This window comes from Carettochelys insculpta, chromosome 1 (assembly GCF_033958435.1).
Source record: "Carettochelys insculpta isolate YL-2023 chromosome 1, ASM3395843v1, whole genome shotgun sequence".
Classification (NCBI taxonomy): Eukaryota; Metazoa; Chordata; order Testudines; family Carettochelyidae; genus Carettochelys; species Carettochelys insculpta.
In genome coordinates this window covers 241,227,305-241,242,099 of record NC_134137.1, presented here as the reverse complement: position 1 = coordinate 241,242,099, position 14,795 = coordinate 241,227,305, and the positions used below count along the sequence as shown (strand labels likewise).

At 38.6% G+C, this 14,795-nt stretch overlaps 1 protein-coding gene across 4 annotated transcripts in view; it reads left to right on the top strand.

The window, feature by feature from the left end:
- Positions 1-14,795, top strand: part of CCDC91 (coiled-coil domain containing 91) — a 355,265-nt gene that overhangs the window by 43,197 nt on the left and 297,273 nt on the right. For 3 of the 4 annotated variants that reach the window (XM_075003166.1, XM_075003187.1, XM_075003174.1), the window contains 2 exons: positions 9,556-9,599; positions 10,352-10,430. In XM_075003166.1, the coding sequence (XP_074859267.1) occupies positions 9,570-9,599; positions 10,352-10,430 (109 nt within the window). In that variant the 5' untranslated portion in view covers positions 9,556-9,569. Of the gene's footprint in view, positions 1-6,892; positions 6,899-9,555; positions 9,600-10,351; positions 10,431-14,795 lie in introns of those variants that run through there. The other variant, XM_075003179.1, reaches the window with a different exon arrangement.

Sequence of the window (14,795 nt, the reverse complement as noted above, 5' to 3'; positions counted from 1 at the left end):
GCCACCGTTTTCATAAGAGCACTGGCAGGTATGTAGATATGCCAACAGGAATCTCTGAACTCACTCCTAAAGGAATAATAGAAATTGGAAAGAGAATATGCAGTAATACCTGTCTTGCTTTTAGCAGTTTTTGTTTCTTTACATATAGATTTTAATATCCAACTTTTATTTAAAGTGCCTTTCTTTCAATAGGGTCCCAAATTGCTATAAATCTACATGTAACCTACTGCAGATGGAGAAATGACTTCTTTCAGAGCTCCACTGCATATACCTTCGGGGTACAACTTTACAGTTGTTTAGGACAGTGAACCTGTAAAGACTTTTGTATGCTTCATATTACGTGCTGTGACAACTTCCATTGAAATCAGTGGGATTGAATTTAAGTATGTGTGCAAATCTTTGGTAGATCTGGGCCTAACAGTGCATCCCAATTCTGCGAAACAGTTTAGGTGGGGATTGGGAGGTGTAATGTTAAGCCCCCATCTTGAGAGGCAGAAGGATGGTCCTGAGCCCCCTGCCATCAAATTAAAATTAAAATTTAATCCCTCCTTAGTATGTTTAAGGGGTTGCCAATACAGAAATTTTGGGGAAAAAGTAGTTTGACAAGCATCTCTACATTATTAAAACTACAAATTTTTCTTCCAATACATGTCCATATGCACATTCTGATAATGGTGCACATGTGTCCCATGGCAGAGATTGGAGTCTTTTGACTGGCAGCATCCATAAAGTGCACGTATGTTCAGTCCTTTTGTGCTTTGCTTTATGCACATACGTGGAAGAAATGTGCTGACCACCATTTGGTTGCTCTCAATATGTCTTTGCTTGGAAAGAGAGCCTGGCCAAGAGACTATGAGCTGTTTTGCTAAATATAGTTTTTATAGTTAGTAGTTTTTCTATTTTTAATCAATAGTTTTTATTTAGCGGTTATAGTTGACTGCTTACCTTGGCAACCCTTAACTTTAGATTTTGTGATTTTTATCTCTATGATGGTGTTTGTGACATTGGTAAATGTGGTACCATATTATGTGAAGGTTCTGAGTCCTTAGCTGGAGACCAGTGTAGCTCACCTGTGTATTAATGTTGTTAAAATAGATATGAAATCTAAAAGTTTAGACTTTATGAAATGTGTGTAGAATGCTGCAAATGGTAATTTCACTTATGCTCTGTATCCCATTTTATGAAAGTTTGTTGTATGCAGTACATCTTATATTGTAAACCTCTGTAGGTGTGTAAGTTAAATAAGTAATCAAATGTAATGTGCTATTTTCCTGTAAAGGTGTTGGGTCCTGGCTACCCAGAGGGCCCAATGAATCTAAATCAGTCTTTGTGAAACATCAAAAAGTAAAGACCTTAATTGTTTTCCCTTCTCCACCTTGAAGAGGAGGTGTGCATATGGACTTACTCTTTGAACTTTAAGGGAAGGGCATACAAGTTACTGACAAGAAGAAAATTGTATCTCTATGCTGCTTGAACTTGGGAGTGCAACATTTCTAAACCTAAGCAATGACCTGGTTTAACCCTAGAGGTCTTACGAGGCTTGTATATTTACCAAAAATGTTTACCTTTTAGAACGTATGACACTAACTCATTGTATACATATATTTACCTGCACTTAACCTTGTAAAAAAAACTTTTCTTTTTCTTACTAAATCTCAAAGTAATTTATTATAGGGTCAGGAACAAGCATATCCTTTTGTATGGGATTTAAGATGCCGTTTGTCTGTGGCAGGTGACTGCTGTTTTGTGACTGAGAGTAGCTTAAATATTATGTGCATCCAATAAAGTGCGTTTTACCCACAAAAGCTTATGCCCAATTAAATCTGCTAGCCTTTAAGATGCCCAGGAGTCGTCATTGTTTCTAATTGCTTTTATGGCTGATGGTCCCTAACACCAAAAATCAAAGCAGGCTTATTGGAGTGTCAATGTAGATGACGGTATCTGTGACTCCATGTTAAAGTTGCTATATAATGCTTGAGAAACTCTAACTATGGCACTTATAACCAGTTTTGTGTGTTGTGCACTGCTTCTTAACAGTCTGCCATCAGGTTGCTATTCAGGTTTCTGAACTGCTGCAGACAGCTTGACAGAATTGTCTGGGTCTCCAGGACTGAGACGTTGCCCATCAGGGAAGGAAATGATCCCATCTTCAGATGTATCGGAGGGGTAGCCGTGTTAGTCTGGATCTGTAACAGCAACGAAGGGTCCTGTGGCACCTTATAGACTAACAGAAGAGTTTTGAGCATGAGCTTTCGTGAGCACAGACTCACTTCAGCATCTGATGAAGTGAGTCTGTGCTCACGAAAGCTCAGGCTCCAAACTTTTCTGTTAGTCTATAAGGTGCCACAGGACCCTTCGTTACATCTTCAGATGGGCACTTAGAAGTGTCCCTGTTTGATGGGATGTGCCATTCGTTGTTGTTTGCAAAGTACACTTTACAAGTCTTTAAACTGTTTGAATTAGGAACGGTTTGTGGTCCTAAATGGCTTCAGAGTTTGCTTGACACTGATGTGATTGGTAATGACAATCGGACCTTTGGAAAAGTCAGCACCAACGCTAGTGTTATCTACCTCAGTGGCTCTTGCACTGAAACTGAGCCAACCACTCTCATGTTCCAAGGGGCCTTCTTCTCTGACTGTAGTGAAATTTGTGATTACCACCCCCCAAAAAAATTAGCTTCAATCTGCATGTCTTCATGAACTCATTTTATGGTAATTTTCGAGTATGCAGCACTTACACACTCAGAACAACGTCTCCTTGCTGTCGACTTCAGTAATATATTTTTTGCACTGTCTGTTTGTACTGGAGCAGTACCATCCATTGAAGGACCCAGTGTCCCAATGTAACCAGGCTATGCATAATCCTCTGAAGGTTGATCAGGACCTACACCAGCAGCCCACTTATACTCGCTACAACCCTCAACATCTTATTGTATCCCACTACTGCTTGAGAGAGAGCTATTTGGGACCCAGGGAAAAAAACAAGGCACATGGTTCCCTTCCTCTAGGTTCTTGTCCGTCATCTCCCATATAGATTCCTGGTCTGTTCAAAGCAATTTTAGTTAGAGAAACTACTTCAATAGAAAGTTGTTCCATCCAAGAGCTCTTCTTAACCCCCCTCAAATAGAGGAGGAGGAGAAAAATGGATGAATAAATATAAAATGATCTTTCAATTCTGGCAATGTTTCTATCCTCCTCTTTTGATGAGGTAATAGTACCTCCAGTGGTCCCACAGTGGGATGACTACAAAGAATTTAAATACCTGTTAAAAAGAGTAGCTCAGATTCTCGAGATTCATTCAAGAGATTTGGAAGCTGACATATAAATTGATGGACATACTGCTGGAGTCCTCTGCAGCAAAGTTAGTCTTCTAAACTTGTGAGGCATGTATAGATCCTTCCAAAACTTTGCAGGAAACGCAGGCCATGGATCCATCTGCCTTCTTCAAGGTAGATTTAAAAACCAAAAATCAGTTCCTTTCAAAAGAGTGGAATTATTTCACCTTCCCCATCTTTCCTTGTGGTGGTGGGAATGCAAACTTAAGGTTCAACAGTAACATGAACATAGGGACATGATTGCGACTTTCCAGCACTTAAGTGTGTGTTACAAAGAGGAGGGACAAAAATTGTTCTCAGCTTCTGATGATAGAACAAGAAACAGTGAGCTTAAAATGCAGCAGGGCAGTAAGGGCAGGGGACTGGAGCTGAGCTCTCGAGGTCCTTTCCAGTTCTAGTGTTTGTATGATTCTATGAACTTTTAAACATTATACATCCTGTAAGCTTTAATACAGAATTTATTATAAAAATTGAGCCAGTCTAAGAACCTTGTGGCACCAGTGACAAATAAAAAGGCAAAAATTAACAACTAAAGAGACAGCACAAAAGCCTCTGGATTTATTTGGTCAAATAATCTACTTCTTGTTGAACCGACCATTGTGAATGACCATGGACAACATCATGTGGACTGTGGCCACGCTACCCTCTTCTTTAGGAAGGGGCACTACGGCAGGTGCTAATGAGTTACTGCTATGAATATGCAGCTCCTCACTAGTATAATGGCGACCGCACACTTCGAAAGTGCTGCTTTCAAAATGCACGTCACCTGTGTAGCTCAGGGCCTTTTGAAATAATCCCCTGATTTTTGAAAGCCCCTTCTCTGTTTTTCATTCCCACACATACTGCCTTCCACACCCCCACTACCCTCACTCTACCTTCCACTTCCGCCTTGAACCCCACCGCCAACAAAACCTCTGCTTTGATTTCTGCACCCTCACCTTGTGCCCTGACCTTTCCATACACTCTGAACCCTCTGCTCTCATCCTTACCCCTTATGTTCACCAAACCAACCACACCCATCCCACTTAGCCCCCATGCCTCTCTTTGACCCCTGCACTTCTTCATCCCTAATCCCTGGCCACAGCCTGCCCCCATACCCCAACACTTCTTCTAAGCCCTCCATCCCACCAATCCCGCGGTCTCCTATCCCCTGCCCTACTGCAGCACCTGCACGCGCTCTACCAAATTACTTCCCTGCCCTAGGCTGTCCCCACAACAAATCCCTGCTGTGACATCTACACTCCTATCTCCTACCCAGACCCCCTCACTCACACCAAATTCTGAGCTCTGAATACCCCCAACTCCTTGTCCTGAGCCCCCTCAGGCCCAAACCTCTGGATTCACTTCTCTATTCCCACCACATAACAAGCCCTCTGCTTTTACCCCCCACCCTGTGCTCTCACTGCAGCACCCTCTGCACTATGCCCTGACCCACCCCCACAATCTTGTAGCCCGCTGCTCTTGCTCCTATGCCAATTGCTTACCTAAAATCAATTTTGCAGCGGTTAACATTGCTCCCTGTCCTCAGTGCAGAATGTCAACAGAAGCACTCCTCCTGCTGACATTTCCTAATCCTTGCAGCTCACAAGGAGTTTTGGGTTCGACATTGATCCTGGAACGCACCATTTCGTGTATGTGCAAAATGGTGCCCCAGAAGATCGAACCTAAACGTTTGATCTTCTGCGGCTAGTGTAGAGCTATCCTAAGATGTTGAGGGTATGGATTTCTCAAGCCTTATGACAGGTGCTTGTCTAAAGAATCGTAATATCTTGTGATTTGACTTGGGCTAGATGCAATAAGAGAACATTTCCATCCATAATTTATATACTTTTATGAATCTGTAATTTAAGATCAACTACTTTGTCTAATTCTGTTACAATTATTTATTCTTGAGTAAGACGTGTAGCCTGTATCTAGAATAGGGTGAGGCAATCTTCTGGTTACTCTTTGAAGACTGTAAGCAGTTAATTACTACTCCTGTCTAAGGAACCACAAATAATGTTCTTGTAAGGCAAGAAAAGTTTTATGAGCCCTTTAGAGTACATGTTTCAACTGGAGAATATTGCTGGTTCAGTGCAAAGGCAGAGATTAATAATAGCATAAATGTGTGCTGCAGAAGGATCTTTAAATTGTTTTATGTATGGGCACTTTTTACAGTGTTTATATTTAATAGTAAATGCAGGTAGAATTGTTTGGATCTGAAAATGTATTTTTTTCTCTGGCAGCAGGCTTGATTTAATTTTTCCTAAACAATTCTTGAAAGGTGGGTGCATAGTTAAGCTTTTGAGTATCTTCAGTGATTCTATTTATACATCTTCATGTCATAGTTTGCTATATTGCTTAATGCTCTAAATTTTTTTCTAATATTAAACATTTTTGTACTGGAGTTTATGCTGATTATTCCTTGTTCTGTCCTTTTGTAGGAAAATAGTTGAGCCTGCTTCTTATTAGGTTCTTTCACATATTTTTAGACAGTGACTATGCTGCTGCTTATCTTCTTTGAAGATTATAGAAATGGGTATGTCAAATTTAATTTGTTTTCCCAACCTGTTTTAGCTTCTTTTACTATCTCTGAACATTTTGTAATTTATTTGTCTTTGTTAGAATCCTGTGCTCGAAACTGAGTACTATTTTACAATTGAGCTCTAACCAGTGCTGAGTAGAGTGGAATAAAATTCCCTTTCTGTTTTTGATGAATAAACTATTTAATGCAATGGTTCCCAGCCTGTGGCCCATGGACTGCCATTTTGTTCATTTCTGGAACCACTGACCACATGGTGCTGACGTTCCTTATTTCTGATTGATGCACCCTATTAGACAGCTAAAATATATTTGCTTTTCTGTCTACAAAAGTTTCTATAGATTGGCACGCTATGGGATTATGAATGTGTAGGCATGATGGATTGTATATTTGCAAATTAAAGAGGAGGATCATCCATAAGCCTTTAAGATATGGTCCAAGTGTAAAAGGAGCCAGAGATATGATTCCCAGTGTGAGCAGACATGCTTGTGCTAGCTGTCATTGAACCAGCATACTAAAATAGTAGTGTATCTGCTGAGTACAGACCTGCCCACACCCCCAGGTACATACTCAAAGCAGCTGTGCTTTGCCACTGTGCATGCTATCATAGCTATACTTCCGTTTTTAGTGCCTAGCTTGATCAGAGCTAGAGCGAATAAGTCTGTCATACCTAAGTCATTGGCTTTCTCATCTAATAGTTGAAGCCAGATTCACTGTCACAAGGTAGGAGTTGAGTTGATTGCACGAGGATGCTGGGTGGGAGCTCAGAGGTGGGAAACAGACTGGGGATTGGGAACTGCAGATGCCAGGAATTAAAGCAGAAAAACATTGGCAGGAAGCAAACAGGAGTCAGGTAGTGTGTTGCAGGAATAGTAAACACAAGACACCCAGTCCTAGAGCAGGGTGGATCCAATTATTTGGACAGCTTCCTATTCCTGCTACTGCTTTAAATAGTAGCTGTGGGTCTTTCAGCTGCTTTGGGACTCTGCCAGTTGGACCATAGAGTGGAGCCTCACATTGGTGCCTGGCTTCTTGAATCTTGGGTAAGCTGTTAGCAGCAGGGTGCAAGCTGGAGGGTGGTGGTTCTCCTGAACTTTGTGGGCTCAGGTTTGAGACCTGTGAGTCATGATGGTGTTTACTGGAGCTAGCAGTCGCACCATCAGCTCCAAGAGTTAATAGACTAAGAGAGCCTGAGAATCACCAATGTCATTTTGTAAAAAATGCTAAATTATTCTGGTGGGGTGAGAGTGAGTGTTAATGTGTCAAATAGGTAAGCCAAGAAAAAGAACAAGTGCAAAGATTATTTCAGTTGGGATTACAAAGAATACTGGCAAGTGACTATCTTCATACACTTTTAAACTCATTTTTAAAGTATTGTCTTTTTGTAGAATTAAATAGGTTAATTCTAGATACTATAAGGTGAACATGTGATAAATGCTAGCTGTATTTTGTGTATGTATAAAGTTATATTTTTATCAGTATGTTTATTGAATTTTAAAGGAACATGATTTTATTACTAAAAAAAACTCCATTCACATACTGAATTTCATTTTCTTTCTAATCTTGTTCTTCATGGGTTGTTCTAAAGCTCATAATCTGTTGAAAGACTCCCACTAACTTTAACTAGCTTTGAATCAGACCCTAAAATATTAACATAGTTTGAACTTCTTTTTAAGCTGTCATAAGCACCTGAAATTTGGTTTACATTTTTGAATCTTCTATGAGGCTGGATTAATGACCTTATTTTTGGATATATGCTAATGATGTACAATGATAATGTGTCATGACTTGTTTTCATTCACTTTCTTCAGTAATGGGTTCCAGTCTATATATTTTCTATTTATATCATTTTATATCCCATTTCTGTGACAAGAAAACAACTCTTTATCACAACAATTTTTCATGTTTGTTTTTTAATTTTTGGTGCAGTGTTACGTTATTAATGTTAATTAAGTGTGCAGGCCTGAATAAAGACTAGTCACTTAGGGCTGGTTTCATCCTCCTGGCGTCTGTGCTGCAAACAATATCTAGCATCTGCACAGCAAAAAGCTGTACAAACTATGACTATTTTTGTTTTTAAGGTTTATGTGGAAATTGGGCAATATTTTTTATTAGGCCTAACAATGCTGATTTAAATTTAACTTTATCAATAATATTACATTTTTAGTAAGTTTGGTAAGCCTTGGAAGATGCACATTTGTGTCAGTAATGATTTTCAGCCCATATTTACACGTGTCTGACGCTAATTTTGGCAACATGACTCTTGTATAATGCTCTAATTCATTAGGATTTCTTGCAGACTATCTGCATCTTTTTATTTCTACCCATATGTTACTGAAATCTTCACAGCTAGCCATTCAATTTAACTAGAAAATAATAAATTTCATAACATTTTTCTTGAAACTTTTTTTTTTTTTTTGGTTCATCCTTATTCTTAGTTAAATATCAGGAGGATCTTTGGGTATATTTCTTGTTTAGCTTTACTCTTTCAGGAGCAACCATGCATGGCTTCTTTTACCTTCACTGGCTGAGTAACTTACTCCACATTTTTCAAAAGAAACAAGATATTTTTAGCTAAAAATATATCAAAATGCCACAAATCATGGCTGCAACTCAAAAATGCTGATTAGTTTTGAAAATCTAAATCAACCTCTTCCATTAAACCTAGGGAAGGTCCTTTGTGGTGACAGACAGACTTCCAAAAATTCACCACAGTCCTGTTCTTAGTTGAAGTTTGTGCTGATGTTGCCAGAAGCTGAGAGATGTGAAAGGCAGAAAATATTATTGAATTGAGCTACAGTGCCAATTTGGAACAGAAACTTAAATGTAAAAATATTTTTTTCCATTTCTGGCAAAAGAGCCTGACTTCAGAATACATGGTAGATGAAGAAATACAGAAAATTTTAATTCTGCTAGAAAGTTCTTCTGGAAAGTAAAACAAACAAAATCCTAGCTTTTCGAAATTCAAAAGTTGAACAGATCCCAGTTTTGCTAGTACAGTAACAAGGAGCCATTTTATTTTGATTAGAAGTAATATGATGGCATGCCACAAATCTAGCCACTCAAGTGCCAAAGATATAGTATAGAAACATTTGTTTAATAAAGGTGATCTCAAGTAATTTAATGATCGTGTGATGTCCAAGAGGCTAGGTAAGTTAGCAGCTTTTAATACTGTTGGTTATAGGGTGTGCTGTGCTTGGATACTGTTGCCGGTGGTAGACAGAATCAAATTTTAAAATGGCTGCTTTTATTGATGAGAGCTTGAATAATATGAATAATACTACTTTTCATAATCAGAGAAGCTCTGCTCTTGCGTCCCACGTGATTTCCATTTCCTGGCCTTCTCAAATATCTTGCAGAGATAAGGAGCCAGGATAAAAGATCAGTAGGCTTATGCTCTGTCTGGATGATAAATTAGTGATAATAACTGGGGTTGAGAACATAATTTGAATGAATTAGTAAAGACTATCATTTTTCCTGATTCAGTTTGTTTGTCTGTTATCACTTATTTCTTTCAGGTATAATGCTGTTTGTGGTTATCTTTGTCTTCTTGAGCTTGCCCACTGTAATGTATTCTACTTGAGGCTATCTTCAATGCCTGCTTGACATCTTCTACTGTACAGTGTACACCTGGTCTCCCTACTGAGGTGTGCCAAGAGCTTAGATTTTTTGATCAATATTATTTTATACTGTCTTGTAGGTGCCAACTGGAAAATGGATGATGATGAATTTGGAGGCTTTGAGGTATGGCATGTTACTGACCTTGAAAAATGGCTCACTTTAGAACTTTGACATTGTCATGTGGCAGAGCATGGTGTATATTTATAGTATTGATGTTAACATGAAAATTGGATGCTTCTAAAAGTTGAAGCAAAATTTACCAACAAGTACATCTCATAATTAAGCAATACAATATATTTTTCTCTAGATAGAATGTAAATTTAGTAAGGTCAGCATCTTTGAAAATCAGGCCATTTAGATACCTAGTAATAAAATTTAAAAACTTGAGTGTATGGGTTTTTAATATTTCTGGGTGGTTAGTGTTTTTTGTCAAATAGTAAGTTTAACACTCACTTCAGCACATCAAGTAAAAGATGTTTGTTGTACAGTAATAAATAAGTTAAAGATTTTATAGTGTTTGCATAGTTGTCTGTAATCATGTTTGTACTTTATATCCTGTTAGAGGGCTTTTCCCTAAGTTTGCCTGTACTTTTTAGCCCAGCTAAGCAGCCAACGCAAAGCAGGTGCTTCGCTGACTTACGATATACTAGGGTGCTTTCTGCAGGATTTGTTTCTGAAGTGCATGCTCATTACAGTTGAACAAATACAGTTGAACACATTCTTTCACTTGCACTAGTTCAGTGCAGTATAGGCCATTGTTAAAGGAATATATATGAAATGCTTGATAAGTTGGAAATGTTATAATTGCAATGCCTCTTGGAAAATCTGTACATAGCTATAGAAGACTAAGAAAACAAAATTTCCCATATTTTTAGGCAGCAGAGACCTTTGAAGGAGAAGATGGTGAAAAACAAACTACATTTCCTGCTATTCCTTGGGCAGCATTTCCTGCAGGTAATCAATCATAGTTCTTCTCTTTCGCATTTGGGCCTGTCTCTTGTCTTCCTTCCCTATACAACAGCTCTCTGCCAGCTCTCCGGTATTTCCAGTAAAATAGCAGACTTTAGAATGTTCTTGTGTCGAGGGATTATTTTGGAATCCTCCAATATTCTCTTGAGAAATGCTAGTGAGAAGGGGTATGGGTGATTTTTAACTATTCAGAAGCCAAATAGAATTTCATGGGACAAAGAAAAGGCTCTTCCCTAGTCTGTGTTCTTCCTGATGAATATCAAAGGCCTATTTCAAGCAATGGAGAAGTGTTGAGAACTTCTTAAAGAAAAGACGAATAATTGTTGCATTACGTACATAACAACAAGTGTTTAAAACATACAATGGTGTGTATTCTTTACACATCATATTTTAGAACATTTTCACCAGTTTTTCTTGAGGGTGTTTTTGTATCCCTTCACTTGTACAGCTAATCCTCTTTTCTAACTTAAGTCGTATGGTACAGAGTTGTAAGGCGCTGATAGGGAATTCAGCCCCTCGCTGAGAGAGCTCCCATTTGAATGAACTCCTGAGGCTGTATTGACTGTAACCATGCTGTTCTGGCAGCAAGGCAATGGCCAGAGGAGTGGCCACTGGCTCTGGAATGCCTGAGGTATGCAGGTTATGCTGATGTCCCATCACACCAATTGTCTTGTGACACATCAGAGAAGCATTGAATGGAACCAACAGCACTGGGCTTGATGCACAAAGTGCACACTGAGGCTGAGGTGGAGGGGCAGGTGTCCATCTTGAGACTCCCTTTCCCACCAGGGGTTGATTTCTGAGGTCTTCTCCTGGTGGCTCTCTTCTTTTTTATCTCTAGATGAGGCTGTGGTGATACCCCTATATGCTCATCCACTGGATGGCTATCGGGCACACCAAGACCACTCCAAGGGGTGCCTCTCCGACCCACCCAGGTGCTGCTGCGGAGAGAGAGAGAGAACTTCCCTGTGTCCAGGGAGCGCATGTGCTCCAAAACCCTGGGCCCACCTTGGAGCCTGCACTCCCTCACACGTGAAATCTCTGCCCCAGTCCTGAGCCCCTTCCCACACACCAACTTCTTATCAAAATCTTCATGTTAGCCGTTTTTATTTCCCTTTTGCTGAATTCCAGGTGATGGGATGTTCTTTCTTGTATGATGCAGAATTGTGTGCGAGAGGGCCATAAAATCACATTTGTGTTATGAAGTTCTGTGATAGCCTATTTAAACTTGATAGTTCTACTTGATGGGCAGGGGAATCACTTTTCCTGCCTAGGTTTACAATTCAGAGCAGGCTTTTTTATAGTTATAAGCAAAATTATCATATTATGTTATAATACGGGATACAGGCACCACACTTAAGATTAATGCGAACAGTAATTTATCTGCATTTTTTAGAACCTAAACACATTTTTCACATTTTAATACCTATCTGGAACAATATTAATGTCAAGGTGGGCTGTGCTGGGTTCCAGCTCTGAATTCATTAGTGCTCTGCTCACTCTTGTAGCCTTGGCAAAGAGATGGCAGCTGATTTATCAGTGTCACAATATTTTCACAAATAATTTTTACTCTGTGGTATTTGTAGAGTTCTCCAAATCCATTTATTTGAATACAAATCAGATGTGCTAGGGACTTTCACCAAATTAAACCATTTTGGCTTACCTATACAGTGTCTATTCTCTAAAGACGGATTTAAACCAAAAGTAATATCCACATACCTTAGTTTTAAAGAGTATTTAAAAATTTTGTATGATCTTATAAGCAAGTCTGACTTTTTTTTGTGGCAATTTATATCAGGCTGTTTATAAATTAAAAATAAAACTCTGTTTTCATCTATAATGTAACAAGTTTAAACTGGCAATGCTGCTCTGTTACTATTTCACAAGTTCAGTGCACTTAGAACCTTGCAAATATTTCACAAAATAAAATGGTTTATTGCAATATAAGATTTTGCAGGCCTAATCCAAGGTTTTACGTACATTACCTTGTAAGTTACCTTTAGTTTATTGGGAAGTTGTGGCTTTGCCTTGTCAACATTTTTGGACAGAGCTATCCTAACATCATCATCTTTACTTTGCCATTAATCAGTCTTAAGTCTTTCTTTTGTTAAAGCTGAAACTGCACTGTCTTATTGAAATGGATTAATTTGGATAGCGTCGTGGTTCCTTGAAAGAGTCCTAACACATTTTCGTTAGATTTTGAACTGACAAAGTAAAGGAGTAAAGGTCCCATCAATTCCTTGGAAATGTAACATTCATGAAAATTAAAGTTGACAAAGTGAAATATTGGCCTATTAAGTTTATTTTTCAATATTTAGGCTTAAGTCATTTAAAATAAATTACAAAGTCAGGATTTGGTTTTACACTATCTTACAGAAGTTAAGGAATATTATTACTGACTTTTTGAATTTGAATCTCCACTATTTTTCCCCAGAGATTTACAACATGACGGGTGTGTCTACACTAGGAACTAACTTCGAAGATAGGCACTACTTCGAAGTAGCCAACAGAGTCTACGCACATTTTCCCTTAGAAGTTAACTGAAGAATGGAGCCCAACTTCCAAGCCCTTACTCTATTCCAGGGAATGGAGTAGTGCCCTACTTCAAAGTTAAACTTTGAAGTAGGGTGTGTGTAGACACTCAACTTGGAAGTAAGCAATTCGAAGTTATTTTTGTAGTATAGACACAGCTGAAAAGATAAGCTTAGGAATCAGTGTTGAATTAAAAGAACGAACCCTCAAAACGGCGGTGCATGTTGATGCATTGTTGTTTCAAATAAGAGAAAATTAAGATGTTTTGTGAGGAGGATGGTATAGCAACATTTCTGCCCCGTGCACTTCATGAAGAGCTTTGGTCTAATTTATCTGTAATCTGGATGTGAACAAAAGTATATGCATGGTGGAAGTCTTGTTTTGTGGTATAAAGGAAAAAGATAAGATATAATAGTCAAAGTGTACATACTATTATTCCAACAATTTCCTCCAGGAGCATGTAATGCTAAAGAAATACTTGATACATGTATAATAATACATGTATTACTTGACTAATAGCGGGAGGTAGAATTAAGAACCCATTGTGTTAGGAGCTGTGTATGCACAGAGTAAAAAGACAAGCTGCAAGGAGCTTGCACTTGTATTTAAGGGCAAGATGTAACAAAATTAATAGGAATGAATGTGGGAAGATGAGGGAAAACAATAATAGTATGTATTTGCATAGGTCAACTACATGTGCAACTAGATCTATCTTTTGGTGATGCTACTGTAAAAGTCAAACTACTGACTCTGCATATAGTACTTTTCCTGACCTGTTTTTATTGAGGAAGGCACAGGGAATATTCAATTTTGTACCAGTGTAAGAGTAATAGATTTCAGTTCCTTTCTTCATTCCCTCTGTAGTCACACAAAGGAGATACTTGTGTATTATCTGCTGTGCACTCAATAACTGGACCACAGAATAAATTTTCAAGTGAAGGGAGGTCAAAATATGGTACAAAATATAGTGTACTGATTTTTTTTTTTTAAATTGTTTAGTTTATGTTTTGAGGGTTATGTAGGAATAACTCAACTTTGATACTTTATTACTTACTCACTAAATCATTGAGTAGTAACAGAGAGGTAGCTGTGTTAGTCTGTATTCTAACAAAACAAACCAGCAGTCATGTAGCACTTTATAGACTAACAAAATGATTTGTTAGGTGTTGAGCTTTCATGTGTATCTGAAGAAGTGGGTCTGTCCCAAGAAAGCTCAGCACCTAATAAATTATTTTGTTAGTCATTAAAGTGCTACATGACTGCTGGTTTGCTTCAGTAGATCATTGTAAAATAATACAGAGATCCTGGCTTTATAGGATTAAAAATAGTTAAGAGTTCCCTGCCCCACTACAAACTCTCTTGCACTGCTGTTTTAAACATTCAGCCTTGGTGCTGAAACTGTCCTACCTTGTGATCATATGTGACGATGTGCCGACCTACTCCGGGTCCTGTGGGTGCGCGTGGGGTTTGATACAGCGGGGGGAGTCGGGTGGCCCGGGACCGACCACCCCACCTTTATAGCAGACTAATATAGTGTAGCAGCAATATGTGATTCAGTGTATCTACTTTAAAACCTAGGTTTCCACAGTATTGTGAGTACCAGGAACAAGAACACTTGGATTGTGAACACCGCAATGCCCTGTGGCTGTTCTAAGTCCCAATAATTCTCTATACAGCCCCAGCTAGTCCAGCTAGTGGTATTTACCAATAGTGATTGATTCATTTATTCGTAACTACAATTACTTAACACTTGTCTTATATTTATTTATTTGGCATAGGCCAAACACTAGGTTACATATAGCTGTATATAATTACATG